This window comes from Eptesicus fuscus, chromosome 4 (genome assembly GCF_027574615.1).
Source record: "Eptesicus fuscus isolate TK198812 chromosome 4, DD_ASM_mEF_20220401, whole genome shotgun sequence".
NCBI classification, from domain to species: Eukaryota; Metazoa; Chordata; class Mammalia; order Chiroptera; family Vespertilionidae; genus Eptesicus; species Eptesicus fuscus.
Genome location: NC_072476.1, coordinates 108,126,872 through 108,147,084, shown reverse-complemented (window position 1 = coordinate 108,147,084; position 20,213 = coordinate 108,126,872). Strand labels below are relative to the sequence as shown.

The 20,213-nt window shown below is 43.9% G+C and overlaps 1 protein-coding gene across 1 annotated transcript in view; it reads left to right on the top strand.

Annotated features, from left to right (window-relative positions):
* SPEF2 (sperm flagellar 2) overlaps positions 1 to 20,213 on the top strand; it is a 127,702-nt gene that overhangs the window by 73,894 nt on the left and 33,595 nt on the right. The window contains exons 22-28 of the mRNA XM_008154824.3: positions 1,274 to 1,401; positions 1,485 to 1,623; positions 2,016 to 2,153; positions 7,610 to 7,761; positions 9,605 to 9,785; positions 16,558 to 16,705; positions 18,501 to 18,629. Of these exons, the coding sequence (XP_008153046.2) occupies positions 1,274 to 1,401; positions 1,485 to 1,623; positions 2,016 to 2,153; positions 7,610 to 7,761; positions 9,605 to 9,785; positions 16,558 to 16,705; positions 18,501 to 18,629 (1,015 nt within the window). The remainder of the gene's footprint in view (positions 1 to 1,273; positions 1,402 to 1,484; positions 1,624 to 2,015; positions 2,154 to 7,609; positions 7,762 to 9,604; positions 9,786 to 16,557; positions 16,706 to 18,500; positions 18,630 to 20,213) is intronic.

Sequence of the window (20,213 nt, the reverse complement as noted above, 5' to 3'; positions counted from 1 at the left end):
TAAAATGATGTTTGACAATTTCTCATGAAGTTCTTGTAGATAAATGAGAGCTGTGAGCAGGATGTTAGTTTGATTAGGTTCATTCTTAGGTGGTATCTCTTCATGCAGAGAGTGTTAATTCATGGGTTGAAGTCAACCAGGAGGGAGATTTAGCAGTGGGCTTATTTAAAATGGTCTTTACCACCATTCTGGATACCACATCCTTTAACAGAGACCATGACAAACTGGACACCGGAAGAGGGAACTAGGTAAGAAAAAGGAGTTAAAATAATGTCAGAGGAGCATTAAAATAAGCGTAAATGTTTAATTTAGATGAATGCTTGAAGTATAGTTGGACATAGAATTATAGGCTTTTAAAAGTAGGTGGAGCCATCCAGTCTTCTAAAAATTTAACTGACAATAAAATTGGGTTCAGGTGACTTGACTTACATTCATGTTAACGTTTATTGAGCACCTTTTATGTGCTGTACTGGGTGCTGAGAATCCCCAAACAAGCAGGAAGGCACATTTCTGCTCAATGCAAGGAAGAATGTTCTAGTAACATGAGTTGTGTGACACTGTAGGGGGCTGCCTTAGAAAGTCGTGCTTAATGTATCAGTGAGGTCCACATAGAGACTGAATAATCCATTTCTAGTATTTGGCATTTCTGAATTGAAGAGAAAATTAAGCCAAATGACCCCATGTGTGAATCCCTGAGTAAATAAATGCACAGCCAATAAGGGAATAAGTAGTACCGTAAATTTATACTGAAGATCATCAGTTTTATTTCATTTTGATTATTTCTTGGTTTTTAATTATTTATTTGCATTATTAAAGATAACATAAAAGAAACTTCCAATTTTCAAGGTGCACAGAACAAGATAAAATCTCTTTGATGAATCCAGAGAAATAACTCATCATCACTCTGACATGAACACTAGGTGTTCTCTACACAAGGCAATTTTCCAACTTAGGTAAAATGTGATATCTGTGACAATGCAATTCATTCATTCAATAAATATTTCTTTGGGCACCTACTGTCCCTCGGAGATGTGGAAATTATAGGGAAAACTGTATAGTCTCGAGTAAGACAACCATTCTTTCTGGCTTTATGAGACAGGTAGTCCCAAGAATCAGCTGGGTGAGGGGAAGGAAAAAGGAGCAAGAAGCTGCACAGGGACTTTTTAAATAGTAGCAGTTGCATCTTGACCTTCTTGCTTAGCATTGCTCTTTTGACTCAATTATCCAGAATTTCACTTTGAAATTATGATTTGTATGTTTTTCCATTTAACAGGACATGCCTTCCTTTTTAGCACCTTACTGGGAACTGATAGAACGTTCCTATGCAAACTCCATTAAGTTAGTCCTGAGGAACCTGCGGGAAGATCAGCATATTGTGCTTGCTTTCTTGTATGAGATTCGGTAAGCAAAGCTTCCAAAGTTCAAATGTTGTAGTTTGCAGGCATGACATGTAGGTGCCAGCTCATCCTTTTCATGCCTGACAGAACGAGTTTCCAGCAGTTTCTAAGGCGTCCAGATCAGAAGCAAGATTTTGTATCTCAATGGCAGGCTGATTTCAACTCTCTTCCTGAGGACTTGTGGGATGATGAGGAAACCAAGGCGGAATTACACGAAAGAGTAAATGTAAGCTGCTGGGCCACACACTCTCTTGGACTGCAGAACCCTAGCCCATGCCCTCTCGCTTCCCTGAGGTGTAAGGGTGAAGAGGGAAATGGCCTGAACACTCAGTCTCAAGAGCGGTTGTGTGAAGGCCCACCGAGAAGGAGCAGGTTCAGTACAGAAGTGACTGAGTGAGCCATGGAGATATTGGGGGATTAGTGCATCAGTCAAGGGGAAAAACCAAGGCAAAAACATGGGCGTGTGACTTGGTGTCTTTCAGACAGAATAGAAGCAACATAAATATTTGGTGAATGACGTGTATTAAGTCTACATTTTCTTTAGGGACATTTTGAAGACAGGCAAAGGATTTGAGTTTTATGACACTCAGATAAACAGCGATGTTTCCTTCTGCCCAGGATTTACGAGACCGCCTGTGGGACATCTGTGATGCCCGGAAGGAGGAGGCAGAGCAGGAGCGGCTGGACATCATCAGCAACAGCTGGTTGCAGGACTCGACTGGAATACTGATTAACAATTTCTTCTCACTGATGCAGGTAAGGGCGCCGGTCAGGATGACCCCGACTCCGCCCGCCACAGCCGTGTTCCTCATGTGAACAGGTCCTTTGGGATGCGAAATAATGGGTCTGCTCAGGACTCATTTTACTCAATGCACTCTGCCCGCCCTGAGCTCCAAGCCCAGGAAGTCAGCAGAAAGAAATCATTTTGGCTCCAGCCAGACAAGCACCAGAGTCGGGAGCATCTCAAGCAGCCACCCACCAGCTCTGCTTCCAGACCACCTGGAGCTGTGGAGGGGACGGCGGAGACGGAGTCTCTGATGGTGGCTCCCTCGTTAGCCTCTCACATCGCACACCCAAAGTGGCCAGCCGGAGCCCAGGAGGGCAGATCAGAAGTGTGGGCCAGATCAGACTCAGCAAGCATTTGATGCCAGAAAAAAAGGTTATGCCTGGATTGGAAAAGCAGACCATTCATGAAAACAACCTGATTAACATATCTGCAGCCTGTTAAATAGCAAGCTGCACTGAACAAGAAGACAGACATTGATTTTTTTCCCCCCAGACTACTATCAACAGTAGGGGAGAGAGCACAGACCCAGCTCTGCCAAGGATGGGGGCATACAGTTTCTAAGACCTGGGGTGGGGTGAGGGGAACAAGTTACTGGCCACCTGTGTTTTCTAATCAGCCTTGCCTAAAGGGGGGGTACACTATGTCCTATGCTCAAGACAGGAGGAAGCTGGACCACTTGGACCAAGTCATCCTCCCAAAGGAACCGAGACCTAGATGGCTCTCTTCCTTGATGCTTACATTTCAAAGAGATGGTTCCCGGCTCCTAGAACAAGTCAGTCTGGGTTCTAAAACCGACAAGGTTATCAAAAGATATCTCAAAGGGACAGAGAAAGGATTTACAATGGCAAGTTTTCTAAAGTCAATATACCGCCTGGCCAGCATGGCTCAGTGGTTGAGTGTCAACCTATGAACCCAGAGTTCACAGTTTGATTCCTGGTCAGGGCACATGCCAGGGTGCCAGCTCGATCTCCAGTGGGGGGCATGCAGGAGGCAGCCGATTGATGATTCTCTCTCATCATTGATGTTTCTGTCTCTCTCTCCCACTCCCTTCCTCTCAGAAATCAGTAAAAATATATTAAATAAATAAATAAAGTAAATACACTAAGAACAAGGGAGGTAGGAGCCTAGGGTTAGGAAGAAACCTGTCTGAAATTTAATCTCTCTAAAGGGAATAAGAAGGCTGTTGTGGTCAAGCTATGTCTACATGAGTGGTTTTTTCTAAGCGAATAGCAGTCAGGGCAGAGAATGGAAAGGGGGGCATTTCTAGTCTTCTGCTGATTCACTTACATGAGGACCTACCGCAAAAATGAGAATATTTAGCTGGTCATCGCCGGAGCTAAGATACAGTAGGTGTTCAATGAATGCTTTCTTAACAAATGGCTGTGAATGCCAGAGCAAACCCCTGGTGCGTGGCAGGTTGGACCACCGTTGGCCTGAAAAGTCAATAGAAACCTGGGAGGTTGGACCACAGTTGGCCCGAAACACCCTCGCCAATGACTAACTCTGGGATCCTGATGGGACCTACAAGGAATGGATTGTGCAAAAGATTAAAGTGGGACTACCAAGCAGCTAAAGCCAGTCTGGGTAACATTTCAGGACATGCATTTGGGCAAGCAGAGACCGAATGTTGAAACGGGTGTGTCAAACACTTATAGCAGAAATAACTGAAATCCACTAGTGCAGGTAAAGGGAACAGAGAATTTTTGTGAATCATTCTCAATAGTCTGGGCAATACTTGGAAATGGTATAACTCTCACATCTCAGCAATACCTAGGTTTAAAGCTCTCTCTCTCTCTCTCTCTCTCTCTCTCTCTCTCTCTCTCTCTCTCCCCCTCCCTCTGAGAAACTGAGTCCACAGCTAAAAGCAACTATGGGGAAAAGAAGACAGTCTATAGGATACATTTTCTACCAAATAAATTTTAGAGAATGCTATCCTAGATCATTTCTAAGATTCCTGTCCCTAAGATTTTAGGACCAAGAGAAATAGTAAGAAAGCATTATTTACTAGTTATCATAAAGGTGAGGGGAGTCTTGTTTAATTCTGCTTATATGAGAATCCTGGATATAGAATGGCTTCTTACTTATGGTTAGCTATAGATGTATCAAATTCTGCCCTCTTATATAAAACTAGAGGCCCAGTGCACAAAATTCGTGCATGGAGGGGGGTTGTCCCTCAGCCCAGCCTGTACCCTCTCCAATCTGGGACCCCTCAAGGGATGTCCAACTGCCTGTAAACGGGCAGTTGAACATCCCTCTCACAATCCTGGACTGCTGGCTCCCAACTGCTTGCCTGCCTGCCTTCCTGATTGCCCCTAACCGCTTCTGCCTGCCAGCCTGATCACCCCCTAACCACTCTGCTGCCAGCCTGTTTGCCCCCAACTTCCCTCCTCTGCCAGCCTAGTTACCCCTAACTGCCTTCTCCTGCAGGGTTGATCACCTCCAACTGCCCTCCCTTGCAGGCCTGGTCCTTCTCAACTGCCCTCCTTTGCAGGCCGGGTGCCTCCCAACTGCCCTCTCCTGCTGGCCATCTTGTGGTGGCCATCTTGTGTCCACATGGGGGCAGGATCTTTGACCACATGGGGGCAGCTATATTGTATGTTGCAGTGATGATCAATCTGCATAGTACTCTTTTATTAGATAGGATAGAGGCCTGGTACAGGGGTGGGGGCCAGCTGGTTTGCCCTGAAGGGTGTCCCTGATTAGGGTGGGGTTCCCTTGGGGCGTGGGGCGGCCTGAGCGAGGGGCCTGTGGTGGTTTGCAGGCCGGCCACGCCCCCTGGCAACCCAAGCAGAGGCCCTGGTATCTGGAATTTATTTTCCTTCTACAATTGAAACTTTGTAGCCTGGAGCGGAGCCAAGCCTGGGGCTCCCTCCGAGGCTGGAAGTCATTTGTGTTGGGGTTATAATTGAAACTTTGTTGCCTTAAGCGGGTGGGTCCGGCCAGGGTGTGCGGAAAGCTTTGCTTCCCCTGTTGCCGGCGGCAACCCTGGCCTGCTCTCTCAAGCTCCATTCTGCCACCATTTGTTTGAATTTGTTTACCTTCTATGATTGAAACTTTGTAGCTTGAGTGGAGGCTTAGGCCTGCAACAGCTGGCAGAAAGCTTGGCTTCCTCTGTTACCTAGGAAACCTTGCTCTCTGTGGCTGTAGCCATCTTGGTTTGGGTGAATTTGCATACTCGCTCTGATTGGCTTGTGGGCGTGGCTTGTGGGCGTGGCTTGTGGGCGTGTCAGAGGTATGGTCAATTTGCATATTTGTCTATTATTAGATAGGATACCAAAACAATGTTAGCCTAGAGCCATGGTCGGCGAACTCATTAGTCAACAGAGCCAAATATCATCAGTACAACAATTGAAATTTCTTTTGAGAGCCAAATTTTTTAAACTTAAGCTTCTTCTAACACCACTTCTTCAAAATAGACTCGCCCAGGCCATGGTATTTTGTGGAAGAGCCACACTCAATGGGCCAAAGAGCCGCATGTGGCTCGCGAGCCACAGTTTGCCGAACACTGGCCTAGAGCATTGATACCAGCACTGTGCCAAATACCAATGGTGTAAAATAGGATCTACTAAACTTAGTCATAATTAAAGAGTTCAGTTCTCTAAGCTAAAGAGGAAATAATTTCCTGGTCTCTCAATTTATTTACCAAATAATGTAATGCTATAGATTAATGATTTATGATTTTTATAACCTCACAGCACATATCTTCACTTCCCCAACATTATTTGCCAATAGCCACTTTGTACATGGGTTGACCATTGCATGCTGCTCACTGCCAGGCGTTTCGTGCAGGTTCTCATGAGTGTAGTTTACAAGACTCATTTTCTCACCACTGTTTTAGCAAATCTAAGCACGGCAGGTACAAACACTTACTGCCAAACTGTGAAATTAGTCCATATGTGGATATTTTAAAACTCAATTGGGTTTCTTGGCAAGGAAAACGTTTCCTTTTCCTAATCATTTCCAAATGCTAGTTTGAAGTTACTTAAATATATGTTTATGTTGACAATCCACGAGTAATTCAAGTGTGTCCCATAATTTAAAACAATATATGAATGGTCATTCTATTGTATGACATAGATTCGAACGAACCAAATGAGCTTCTTCCTGTTTCGTTGTTTTAGCCAGAAAAGTTTGATACTGCAGAGAACAGCTTTTCAGAAGCAATTTGGCTTAGCTTTGGGGGATCAAAACAAACTTATTGAAACCGTTCTTGTCTTTTGTTGTAGACTACAATACAGAGCAGACCTTTATTCGTTCCAAACTGAATATGAATTGTACAAGACAGCCTCTTGCAAGTTATTGTCTTATGAAATAACTGACAACATTAATTACTTGCTAAATATGGGGATCCCTTCAGAAATACCCTCGGGTCAGGTGCAGCTAAGGGCTTTGGACACTAGGCCAGCTTCGTTCCTTGTAGGAAAGAGGCTTTCTGTAATGACTGGCTATATGCACGAGAGCTTCAATAGCTAAACCCTCAGGTACCTGTTTAAGTAGCCCCACTGACTAAAGCAAAGTCCGAGGCCGCGTTTACACAACCCAAGAGAAGCACAGATGCGCCGACAAGACTGACATCTAATGGCAGCAAAGGTGGGAAAACTCTTGTGTGTCTTGCTGCGAAGGGAAGTGACCTGGCTGGCAGGAAGTCGCTGGTGAATAACTGATGCTCGCCTCGTCAGCAGCTCCCCTGTGCTTCTCTATCCCCCTCAAGGAACCTACTGGTGAAGCATGGAGGAGTGATCTTACCCTACATATTGAGCAAGGATGGACCTGTGGCAAGAGAACTGCTCATCATCACTTTACTTCCCTTTTTCCACAACTAGAGGACCAAGCCTAGTCTTATGTTGTATTTCAGTTTTTTTTGTATTTTATATTTATATTTATAATAGTTTTGGTATCTCTCAAATCAACTAACATGTGATCTATGACAGAAGACAATCAAATGTTTATTAATATATTGATTGCTGGAATACAGGACACAGAAAGAATTCTTAATATCAAAATAATGAATAATATGCTCTACACTACATCAGACATCATGCAATCTTTTGTCACAATATTTAGAGGCCCTGGTTGTGAGGGAAGCCCGGGTCCCGGGTGCCAGCCAGTGGCCGGAGGGAAGCCGGTGCCCGCAGCTGGGGGAAGGAAGCCCTACTTTTGCACGAATTTTGTGCATCGGGCCTCTAGTACTCAGAAAGTACAGAAAATGCAAAGTCACCAGTTTTCTTCAACTTTTATGAAATTTTACACATACACATGTAGCCAATTCTCTTTCTTAATTTCCAGAAAATTAATTTCAACCTAAATTTTAGAGCTTAAAATAGTGTTCACAGAGCTTATATAGAAAATATGCACAGATCAGATTGGGGTTTTTTTTGGTGTGTGTGTGTGGGGGGGGGTATTAACATTATATTTGCTATTAAAGGCAGAACTGAACCGTTTTCAAGATACAAGGAGACTCCTTCAAGATTATTACAAGGGAATGGAAGGCAAAATCCCATTAGAAGAAAATAAGAAATTTACTCGCCTCCCATTGGTCCAACTGGATACTAAAGAGATTTTGGAAAGCCAATTTAGGTAAGACAGATTATGATGTCATGCTGTAACTTGTCTGGACATAAAGCTTTAAGACTTTAAATCGAATACCACTTATAAAAACGACACTCCTGTATCTGCAAATCCAAAATCCAAAAAGCTCTAAAAATTGAACATTTTTTTCTAACTTCAAATTAGGACTATTGATATGCATTATGTATCCCACTAATGGTGAATATTTACTCATTTTCGCTGCAGAGGGATAGTGTGTTTTGTTATGGAATATTGCCACAGACTCTGCTACAAATAATAGAAATGCTATAGTGTGTATGAACTCTGAATTCTGAAATCAAATAGTTTCCAGTAAGGGAGTGTGAGCCTCTACCACTTCATGGAAATCTCAGGCCGCTCTGTGTGTATGTGTGTATGTATCATACTATGTACGTGAAAATGGCAGGGGTTATGAGTCTTCTTTTACAGGTAAGAAAACTGAGAAATAGCAAAGACTCAGTCATATGTGATTACGACGTTGTGAGACTAAAAGACATTAGTGTTCTAACATCGGATTCCTGCCAGTAAAAAAACTAACTCGGTGGTAAGGGTGGAACAAAAATTATATTTTCAGCCAAACACTCCTGTGAAATATAAAAGTTTTATTAAAAAATATTTTATAGACCCAGTAGGTGGGGACCGGGGAGTGACAAGATCCCAAACCCTGAGAAGCTACAAACAGATAGCAAAGTCTTTAAGCCCTAGCCGGTTTGGCTCAGTGGATAGGGCAACGGTCTGCGGACCTAAGGGTCCTGGGTTCGATTCCGGTCAAGGGCACGTACCTTCATTGCAGGCTTCTCCCCAACCAGGGCCCTGGTCAGGGTGCGTGCATGAGGCAAATAATCGATGTGTTTCTCTCACATCGATTTCTCTCTCTGTCTTTCCCTCTCTCTTCCACTCTCTCTAAAAATCAATGGGAAAATGTCCTCAGGTGGTGATTAAAAAAACAGCAACACCCAGGCCAGCTAATTGTTTGCTGGGGCTCACCATCCACGGTCTGAGTCACTGCTCTGTTCTCCAGCAGCTGGACAGCCAAACCCAGTGTGTGTTCCCCTTTTGCTCCCGACTCCTCCACAGGCCTCAGCAAAGGCATCCTCCGACCGCCTCTCCCCCATCCCTTGTCCAAGCCAAAAGCTCTGCTCACTCTGTCACCGAGTGGATCCCAGTCCCAGGGAGCATCCTGCCCCGAGGCTCTCTCCTGCCCCTGTTGGTCTTTGAGATCCTAGGATCCTTAGGTGAGGGACTGTCCCTCCTCGGCTCTGAACGTGCTATGTGGAGCAGCAATATGATTGATGGGAGGGAGAGGGAGATGTGACTCCGTGTGCCCACATCACTTTACAGGACAGTGAGACAGCCGTGGCCAGCCTAGTGCAAGAGAGGGGAGGCTGCTGGAACCCCCTTGCAGAGCTCACCCCGGCCACACCCAGCTTTCTCACCCTCTGCGTCAGAAAGCCAGATGCTAGTCAGCTGGAAGAAGCGAGGCCCAGTTCCACATGGCTCGCTTTTTCCTAGGGAGGATTCGCTCCGTGTGGGAAGTGTATGCCCTGGGTAAATTTCAAAATTGCATTTCTTCACAATGGCCATCGTTTAATCCCCCTCCTCACAATTACTAAGAACTAACCCTGAAAACTATGTCTGGTCACTGTTTGTTTCCAGTTTCCTCTTTTTTTTTTTTTTAAGATGTTCTAGACCACAAAGATGTGAATGCAGGCTTCTACCAGGAAAACTTTGACAGTGGAGATTTAAAGCAAGACAACAAAATTCACAGAGTGACATAGGCATGAAAAATAAAATTCTGTTACAGTCTTTATATTTTCTTGTTTGTTTTCCAAAGAATTCCTCTGGTTTCTCGGATATCCATTTCTACGGATTTAGCTGTCTCCAAACCAAAATCAAAAGCCATCCTGAAGGGCAAGACTGATTACTCCCTGGAGAAAGTGGAGCTAAACTTTGAGACCGATGAGAAGTTGATAATGGACACCTGGCAGCAGGCTTCCTCAGCCGTATCTCACATGGTAAGCTGTGCTTGTTTACAGATTTCAGTAATACCCATTCATTAAATGCCAGTGTTGGTCGTTATGAATAAAAAATGTACACCATGTTTGTAAGCATTGTATACAACATCTCAACTTTTTTCTGAAAGAAATATAAAGTGAAATAATTGAAACAGCAAATATATGAGCCCAAGAAATGAATGAACCAACATTTAGGTTATTTTTTTTATGCCGGGCCAGGCAGGGTTCCAAGTACAGGGCCAATCAGTACTGTCAATGAAGTGGGTCAAGTGTGAGGCAATAGGGGAGGGTGGGACTATGGCCAAGTGGCAATCACACCTTTGTCTCAAGAGGCATGGGCTACACGGTCCTAACCAACTTTGCCATTGAAGGACGAAGCCCAGTATGACCAGATTTTCACTTTTACAAGAAAAGCCAGAAATTCATATTTTTATGTGACACCTACTGATGTTAACATGTTAGAAATTAAGTAAATCTTTTAAAGATTTACAGAGCCAAGCAAAATACACATCTGCCCTTTCGGCCCCTAGTTTATAACCTCTGCTAGGCATTATACATAAGTAGCCCATGGGGTAAGTATTATCATCCTCTTTCCACTGAAAAACCAAGGCCTAGTGAGATTAAGAAACTTGCCCAAGGTCACTCATCAGGTAAGTGTCAAAAGGAGGTTTGATTCTGGGTCTGTGTGACTTCAGAGTTCATGTCCTCTTCTCCTTCCCTGGGAGGTAAAGTAATGATAGTCCCTGCCTGCACCGAGCCTGCACCGGGTCACAGGAGAAAGGAAGAGCATCCGGTCACTTTAATCTAGTCCGAGGCTGCGTCCCCTCAGAAGGCACACATGGAGTTTAACTCGGTTGACATTGTTCCCTCTCCCTCCAGCTCTGGGCCCACCGATGCAGCTTCCGTCTTCGTTCTGTGCCAAGCCTTCTCCGATTCTCCCTGACCTATCCCATTCCAACAGAAAGCAGTGCCAACTTTCCAAAAGATTTTGTGGCAGAGGTAGAAGAGAATCTTGCATGACCAATATTGCTCTCTTGGTGAGCAATCAGCACTGAGGTTGGGCATTTTCCGAGTCCCGTCCTGGCCACTCTGCCTCCGGGGTTCTTTTCTCTGGCCCTTGTCCCACAGCAGCCTCAGTGCCTCCCTTCTGTCCCCTGCCCCTCTCCTTTGTTCTCCTTCTGTTTCCTGCCTCTCAAAAGGGATTGTGGACCCTTGCCATTGTCTTGCTTCTTTTTAAAACCATGCATTGTGCATTTTGACACACATATGAGAGGTGCATGAAATAGAACTGCATGCCCAGATTGCATACTCCTGGAACCCCCAATGGGGAGAGAGGAGGTCTACACCTGCCAAGTCCTTCACGTGCCCCTTCCCAGCCCGAACCCCTTCCTCCCTGCAAACAGGAGCCTCCATCCTGCCTGCTTAGCAATCATTTCCTTGATTTTCTTTTATTCCCCACGTCTATACCTCTAAGCAGCATAGTTTAGCTTTGCTTGCTTTTGGGCTTTAAATAAATGGACTCCTACCTCCTGCCTCTTTGTGTCTTCTTTTGCTCGATAGTATTTGTGATATTCATCCCATCCTGTTGAGCGTAGCTGTATTCTGTTCAGCGTTGTCACTGTACAGCATTGCATTATATAAATAGATCACAGTTTAAGCAGATACACATGTGGGCTCCCTTTTTGGTGTCATTGTGGTCACTGCTGCTGTGAACATTCTTGAACTTGTCCCCCGATGTGCATGTGCACGCATCACTGTGGGGCGCGTGTCTGGTTGTATGTATGTGCTATCTTCCATGTCGGTGGACAACACTATACATAGTGCTTCAGCTTTCAGAGGCAACGCCAGCGTCTTTCCCCATCTTACTGAAGTATCATCCTGCCACCACACATCACAAATTCTGCCTCCTGCATTGCTCTCTTTGCCTATCCTTGTACCCATTAAAGGCCAGTGTTGGTCATTATGAATAAAAAAGTTACACAATATTTGCAAGCATTGTCTACAATATCTCCACTTTTTTGGTCGTTGTGCACATTGACTTGTTATCTGGATGAGCAGATCTTCCCACCTGGCCGTCATAAGTCAAGAGCATTTTGGCTTCTCTAGGCTTTCTGCCTTTCCATACACATTTTCACATCAGCTTGTCAAGAGTTAGGAAAATGTTGGCTGTAGATTTTTTTTTTCCATAGAATTTATCAGACTATGAAACTTGCTTTTCATTTCTAGCTTACTATGAAGGTTTTTAAATTAATTGTTCTAGTAAATGCTTTTTTCTGCATGTGATGTTTTTCTCCATTTTATGCTAATGTGAAATATGTTGATCATTTTATAATGTTAAAATGACATCACATCCGTGAAATAAGTCCAACATTGTAATGAAGCCTCATCCTTCTTACACATTGCTGAATTTGTCTTTTAATAACCTGTTTAGGATTTTTAAATTTTTGAACAAGTAATTTCAGCATCCAGGTAATACTAGCCCATGAGTTGAGTTGAGATAGAGCTTTGGAAGATTTTGTGGAAGTTAGAATTATTTCTTCTTGAAATGTTTGGTAGCATTTGCCAAGAAGACATCTAGGCTTATAGGAAGTTTGTAGAAAGTTGGTATGAAGAGTTTCTGTTGCTCCCTCCACACAGGGATTCATTTTCTTAAATAGATATAGGTAATTTCTATTTTTGTGTCTTCTTGGGAAAAACCTGGGTTGGTTTTGGTAAGTTTTGTGTTGCTAAAAATTTTTCCATTTCTACATTTTCAACTGTATTAGCATGAAGTTCTTTAAAATATATCTTTATGTTTGTGTTACTATAATACAGTATATTATCTACTTGATGATATTTATCTTTGCGCTTTCCCCCTTCCTGATCATCTTACCCAGAACTTTATCAATTATATCAGTCTTTTCAAAGAACTAACTTCCAACTTCATTGATTCATTTTACTCTGTGGTTTTCCCCCCCCCCCATTAATTTTACTTTTTTCCTCATTATTTTTTGGCGATTATTTTCCCATTCAAACCCTCTAGCAGACTGACGAGATATTGCATCTTATATTTTCAATGGGCATTAACCATTTCAATGCCTTGGCTAATGCCATTTCTCTTTCCTAAATTGTGTTTCTCCTTCCTTTTTTCACATAAATTCTACACTTTCTTTAAGTCTTCAGAGCTAGTTTATACCTTGATTCCTGACCAGTCGGTTGCCTCTTTTCGGAAGTCCTAGCCTTCCATGCTCTTCCAATTCTTTTCACAGTTATTGCCTTTCCCATTCATTTGGCTCTTATTATCTAGATCATTGTTTTAGTTTTATTTTGTTATTTTCTTGAATACTAACTAGATTCTAAAACTTTTATATACCCTACACCTAGATAACGCCCACATCTAACAGGACACTAAGCCCTAAATACAGTCTCGGATGCTGCTGCTTCCATACCGATGATGTTGATGTTGATATTAGCGATGGTGGCAACAAGAGCGGTGATCACCACAAAGACCACAAAAGCTACCAAGCACTAGAGAGTAGGAAACCAGAGCTAGGAGTTCTAGGAAAAAAAGTATGAATAATTATTTGCATTGCTAATGGAGATACATAAACATAATTTGCAAGTCTTGTGAGTCCCATTAAAGTTAGCTGGGGGAAATGACATTTTAAAATATGACACGCAGACATTTTAAATTTATAAAACACTGTTAGAAAGAGAGTATGCTACAGCACAAAGAGCACTGGCTAACCCTCTTGTTGAAGCTATGTGATTTTAGGAAAGTCTGGGTCTCCTGTTCCTTCAGTGTGTAACATGGAAGACATTCTACCTGCCTTCTCTTTTTCGGATGGTTGAAAAGATTTCATGAAATAATGCATGAAAGTGTTTTGGAAATTTCAAGTGTAACAGATCATTTTGTTAAGATATTCAAAATTGGACTTCTTTCCTTGTGGGACTTTAAAAAACACATAGAAAGCATAGGAGAAAGGATTGTTTGTGAATTAATATTATTCACCATTATTTTGAATCCTGCTTTCATGTTTCTAATAGGCATTTGTGACTTTGATGTCACATGACCTTGAGGAGCTTTTGAGTTCCAAATGAGAGCGTTCCAGGTGATTCAGTTAACTATTGCAGGGGGAACAATGCCAGCTGAGATGAGTGCCCTGAACGGAGTCTTTCACACAGGCTTTCTTCTCTGCAGTGGTCTGACCAGGAGCTACTCATTTAGTATGCTATGCTAATTTTTAGGAAAACTTCCTTCTAATTAGCAGGTATGCAATGATTTCAAAGAAGCAAGTCCTAGTTAATGCCCACGATGCCAAGGCATTATTTCCAGAGTTTCTTCAGCCTTACAAGCTAGACTGCTGAATATATTGTGAATTATGTGGTTTGTTTTTTTGTTTTTTTTTTTTTGAGAAAGACCCAAAGGTCTTTGAAAGACATGAATAGAAAAATTAAGATGATGATAATTACCAACATCATCATCATCACCACCAACACAAGGTTGTTTACAAGGGAGAAAAATCCAATTTTAAAGGAAATTGCTAACTTGGTACTTTGCAAGAACAGATTCAAAAATGAATTGCTTGCAATTTAGGGTGGAATGTTAACAAGCCAGCTTTCAGCTTTTACCAAGAATTTGGAAGTACAGTATATATCATGAAGTCCATTTTTATCAAAAGAGCATCTGATTAAAAACCATACCGGCTTGCTCTTTGAAACCTTTCCGTATCCCTCCAAGGTTCTGCTGATACTGAAGAAGCTGTGGAATATGATTATCTTAAAAGAAATTCCATCAACTAACAAGCATTGCCTGGCCACCCCTTCTGAGCATAGCACAGTGCCAGAGGGAGAATGCCAAGAAGTAGGACTGGCCCGGCTCTCGAGAACTGCCCAGCCCATGTGGAGGGGGGGTTGACACTCAGCGCTCACGGAACAGCTGGGGACAGTTATATGCCAAGCCGTGGGGTATGGAGTGCAGCAGGGATTGGGAGAAGACAGGAATCTGGACCCCATGACTACGCTTCTTTGAGGATAGAGATTGTGCCTTATCTCTCTATTCACCTCCATCCAACTTCTTCTTTCTCCTTCTGGCCCCTCCCCCAATCCGCCCCCCTCCCCCACCCCCCAGCAGCAATGTCAAGCTTGGACACTGTAAGCACTTTAGTAAACAAATGGATTCCCTCGGACCGCCATTTCCTCACCCGTTGCCTTCTGAAGATGTTAAAGTTGAACCACATGTGGCTCCTGCCTCCAGGGTGGGTGCAGGTTTTCTCTCTCCCCTTTGGGAGTCTTTCCTCAGTGCTTATTTCTCAGGGTTACACCCACAAATGCCCTTCTCCTCTCCAGGGCCACTTGGACTCCTTTAAAAAGGTCCAATCTGCCCTAACCGGTTTGGCTCAGTGGATAGAGCATCAGCCTGCAGACTGAAGGGTCCCAGGTTCAATTATGGTCAAGGGCATGTACCTTGGTTGAGGGCACATCCCCATTAGGGGTGTGCAGGAGGCAGCTGATCAATGTCTCTCATCAATGTTTCTAACTCTCTATCCCTCTCCCTTCCTCTCTGTAAAAAAATCAATAAAATATGTTTTAAAATAATTTAAAAAGGTCCAATCTTTCTAAGATAGGCAGAGCCCCAGCTGTCCAAGCCTTGAGACAAGGTTTTCCTGCCTGAAGCACAGGGCCAGCCTGAGAGGAGAGCTGAGGGGGGTCCTGGCAGCGCCCTGCCCTCCCCATTCATCAGCTAGTGTGGGGTGGCCACACAACTAATCTCTCAAACCCAGACACGTGTGAGAATGAAAGGAGGGGGTGCTGAGATGAAGAGGGACTGAGAGTTTCCTGAGCGGAGGAAGCTAAGAAGCAACAATGAGGTGAGCCTGCATGCAGGACAGGTCCTTCTCACAAACACTGCTCCTTCCCGGGCGACATCTAGTCTTAGAGTAGAATGAAGCCCAGGATTCAAGTGTCCAGGAGCCCAATCCATACAGGACATGCGCTTCCCAAACTGCTTGGGGAGCACGAAAAGTTCTCACCCGTTTTATGCATAAAACAAAGATAAGCATAAAGCACATAGACAGATGCAATCTCTTCTGCAGTATTAAAACTTCCTGGAGGGGGATGTGATGGGAAACCTATTTTTAAAAATCCAATACATGCCCAGGATACATGCCCAGGGTTGCAGTTTCAATCGCCAGTAGAAGGCGTGCAGGAGGCAGCCAAATGATGTTCAGATTTCACATTGATGTTTCTCTCTCTCCCTCCCTCCTCCTCCCTCCCTCTCTCTTCCTCTCTCTGTAAAAGTCAATTTAAAAATCTTTTTGAAAAAGTCCAAAAGGGGTCAATAATAATAAAAAATATATATTGAGAAACACTGATATAGGGGAATGCCCCTGATTAAAGGCCCAGAAATAATAGGAACTTGGGAGGATATAGGTAGGTAGATCCATAGGGTCTGAGATTTTTTAAAAAGGGACTTTTGCATAACCAGGGAGCTGTCGTGGTCTGGAGGTGGCAATGAGGAGACGTAGGATGCATCCCCCCCCCCCCCCCCCCCCCCCGCCGGAGGCAGGGCTTGGGAAGGTGCGCGGCCTCCGCGGATGGCCACAGGGAGCTGCATCTTGGGCCAGGGCCAGGTTTCCATCCAAGTAGGATGCCGAAGTGTGCGCGCTGGAGAGACTGAATACAGGGCATGGCTGTCTGTGGTGGTTTCAGTGGAATCACATGAGGACGAAAGCTAAAGGTTATCGTATTTCACAACGTTGCCCTCACTGAAATATTGCTCTTATACAACCAGGTGGCTGCTGAAGTTCATCAGAGGCTCCTGGAAGAGGAAAAAGAAAACCAGCCAGCAGAAACCAAAGAAAAGTCTCCTCAGATGAACGTTAACAAAAAAAACAAAAAGGAACCGCCCAAGAAAAAACTTCCAGACAAAAAGGAGAAAGGTATTCATGGTTTAGGCATCCAAACTGTGGCTGCTTAAGCCTCTCCTCGGGGGAAAACCAGCATTTAAGCTCCCACACCAGCCTCTAAGCCGCTGAATGCGGTCCATTAGGTTTAACGGAGAGACCCGGGCTCCTGTGAACGGAGGTATCGGTTTGTAAATCATACTGAGTGCCAGACCTACCTAACTTGTTTATCCAAACAGCCATGCATGTCCAGGGTAAAATTAACCTCCAAGGCAGCTTTGAACATGTTAAAGGAACTCCAAGATGACACTGTGTGATCTGAAAAGGGGCTGCCACTCGCTGCAATAACCCAGAGGAAGTTAAAAGCTAATTATATGTACGTACGTTTAAGGTTTAATTCAGATTTCAGGTTTTAGTCAAGCAAGTCCTTCTCTCCTGGAGGCCTCCTGGAGAGCCGAGAGGAAAGAAAACTCGTGTTGGGAGAGACCTCCCCTTAACCTTGGAGGTGAGCCCTGCCACAACATTGCCTCCCCTCCGAATGCTTGCTCACGTGCATTTCTTCCGTGAGCTGGGGCAGGAGAGGAAGAGATGAAGCACATGAACACCAGTCACTCCGCTCATCAGTTGCTCCTAATGCGTGTTAGGCACCCGCCATGTGAAGCACACTCCGATGGGTGCTGAGGACCCAGTGGCGAATTTTAGAGAAACCAGAGCATGGCCCCTCGCCCCATGGGACTGGAGTCTAGCAGCAGAGATGGGCCTTTGGCATCTCACTGTTCTTCCGGAGGGGAGGTGCCAGGTCACCCCACTCCATCTGAGGGGCAGGGAAACACTTCCCAATGGAGTCCATTTAAGCAGCCGTGGGAGGCAGGGAGGGAGGGGTGTGGGTGGTGGCCCTTGACGCAAATGGCAGAGTAGCAGCATGATAAAGGACAGGCCAGTTCGGTGCATCTCAGATGATGAAAGGAAAAGACACACGCAACATTTGAAGGGAATGCTTCCGTTTACTTTCATGGAATCACTAGTTGCATTCAGTCTCTACATTTCACAGATGATAAAACAGAAATGCAGGAGATCGAGCTCTCTTTCATCTGTAACTTTATACATAGATCCACTCTAGTTATCGATATACCTTATTACAATTACACTTATGTCTTCTTCAAAAGATTTAAACCCCTTGAGGAAGGTCCTTCAAGAACTATTTACTGAACTTAGCAGAGTTATGTAAACTGGGCCCACAACAGAGTCACACTGTCAAATTCTCAATTACTGACAAACTCTTAGGTTCCAATGTTCTTCTGTAATCACTGACGTACGTATAGTTACGTGCTAGTTGCAAGGTAATTAAGTAGACTACAGATTCGTGACCATCAGCTACATTTCAGCCGTATGATCCTCTGGTCTTTTCTTGATGAAGACCTTGGGAACACTTGGCTAATGTAAGTAACCCTTACAGAGTTGTCCTTCTACAGGTGGCCAATGGCGTCCACGGTGTGTTGAGGTTCGCCAATTTCTGTCCCCAGACTCTGAATTGCAGCCTCTTTGGAGTTGGTCCGTAACCATGTCTGCACTTGCTGCACAACCTCATTTTCCCACGATGCCACACAAATGGGGCGTTTTTCTGTGTCCAGCCCAGATGCCACGTGGCGAGTTCTCAGGGAGCTGCTATCAATATTTCACACTCACACTAGCAGGACCAGGGTTTCCTCCTTTCTAAGTCACTAGAGGGTTATGGCTCTACACATTTTACTTCATACTCATTTTGTCCAAGTACCATGTGTGTACACTTGTCTACTGTCAGTTTACTCGGTGGGTTTCGTTGGCCTCTCAGGTAAATCACCACCTACAGCAGAGGCCACTCCTATAACACTATCCCCGGAGGATATGATGGAAATGGAAAAGAAGAATGAACTGAGACTCAAAATAAAGGAGGAACATATTGCTGCCCTGCAATTTGAAGGTAACAATTAGAAAGAACTAAGATGATCCTTTTCAGTAGAAAATAGACCAGTAGGCAAATAGCCCACAGCCAGCTCAACTCGTGTCTTTAGGGACACAAAGCAAACAAAAGAGTACAGCATTCAGTTGGTTGTTTTCATGAAGACCAGGTCTAACTTTCAGTTGGAAGACCACATCTGACTGTTGTATCATTGTCTGCTAGGATCTCAAAGAACAACAACAACAACAACAAAGAGATTTTGGGAAGTGGTTAGGAGAGCAGCAGTAATGTATAATCTCAAAGAATAGAAACACAGAATGTTCTAGAGTTGGTGTGATTTTACAGATGGAAAGAAGGTTGGGTAGGTGGCTTTGTATTCTAATAAGATTTACTTGGGCATCTCATTAGAAAAATGAACCCTACTCAAAGTTGAACAGGCTCTGAAAGTGAATTCTTGGGAGCAAAGCCCATAGGAGAGCCAGTCATGGATGAATAATGCCCAAGGGCCTCCTTCTCTCTGGATAGCAATGACTCTACAAGACAGTCTCCTCCAGGCTCCTCGAGTTGTCTTATAATGTATTGCAAAGTGGGACTTGAAAAGATCAGGAAAATGAGCAAAAGTGTCCTAATTGGAAAGGAACTATGGTTAATATAGTAGGTGACAAAGTCATAACATTACATTACTAGGTCAGCTGGGACACATTAACTGCTCAATGACCATTAACTATTACTGATGTTTTCCATCCCTTGCTTCTCTCCTCTTCTCCCTTTCCCCCATCCCACTACCATCTGCTTCCATAATCCCAAGACTTCCCAGCAGGTGAATTGAACACAGGAAGTAAGTTGAACACAGAAAGATCTGTGGGGTCAGGAAAGGCAGGACACATCTTCTCTCCCACTGCCCATCCCCACCTCTGCTTTCAGTAGTTAAGTCTACTTCATCTTCCAGTTCATTCATACATGACCCCTGCTGTGGTTAATTCCCTCGTTCACGCAGTAAATGTCTATTGGGTTTCCATTATGTGTCAGCCGTGTAACAGTTGCTAGGAACACACTCATATATACACAAACACGAAACTAACAAAATTAAAACCCAATCTGGAGGAAGAGAAAAGCAAACAACCCCGTATAATATGTTGTGATATTGAAGGTTGGTTTACAGGACAAAGGGAGCATTGGGGAGGGGGAAGAGGGGGAAGCAGGGGAATGTTCAGAAAGACTTCCCAGCAGGTGAATTAATGCTTGAGCTGAACTGGTAGAATGTGGAGAAGTTTGCTCTGGGACACATGAACTTGACCCTAGTTTTCCCAGTGCTGAGAAAGACAATGGCATTGTCATCCCAAATCAAGAGACTCTCTCCCCCTTCTGAAATTAGGACATTATCTATTTGTGTTTTTCCATTCCAATTTGTCAAGGAGGATATTATTCTGAAGTGCAATAAATGTAAAGCTCTCCTACAGTTTTGGCTTAAATAAACTGTCAAGTGACTCTACCACATCTGCTTCTCAATGAGATATTCAATGAGGTATTATCCACATTTTTAGATTAAATGTGTGTTTGAAGTTTCACAGATCAAAGCATGATTGGTTTAAAATTTGACTTCAG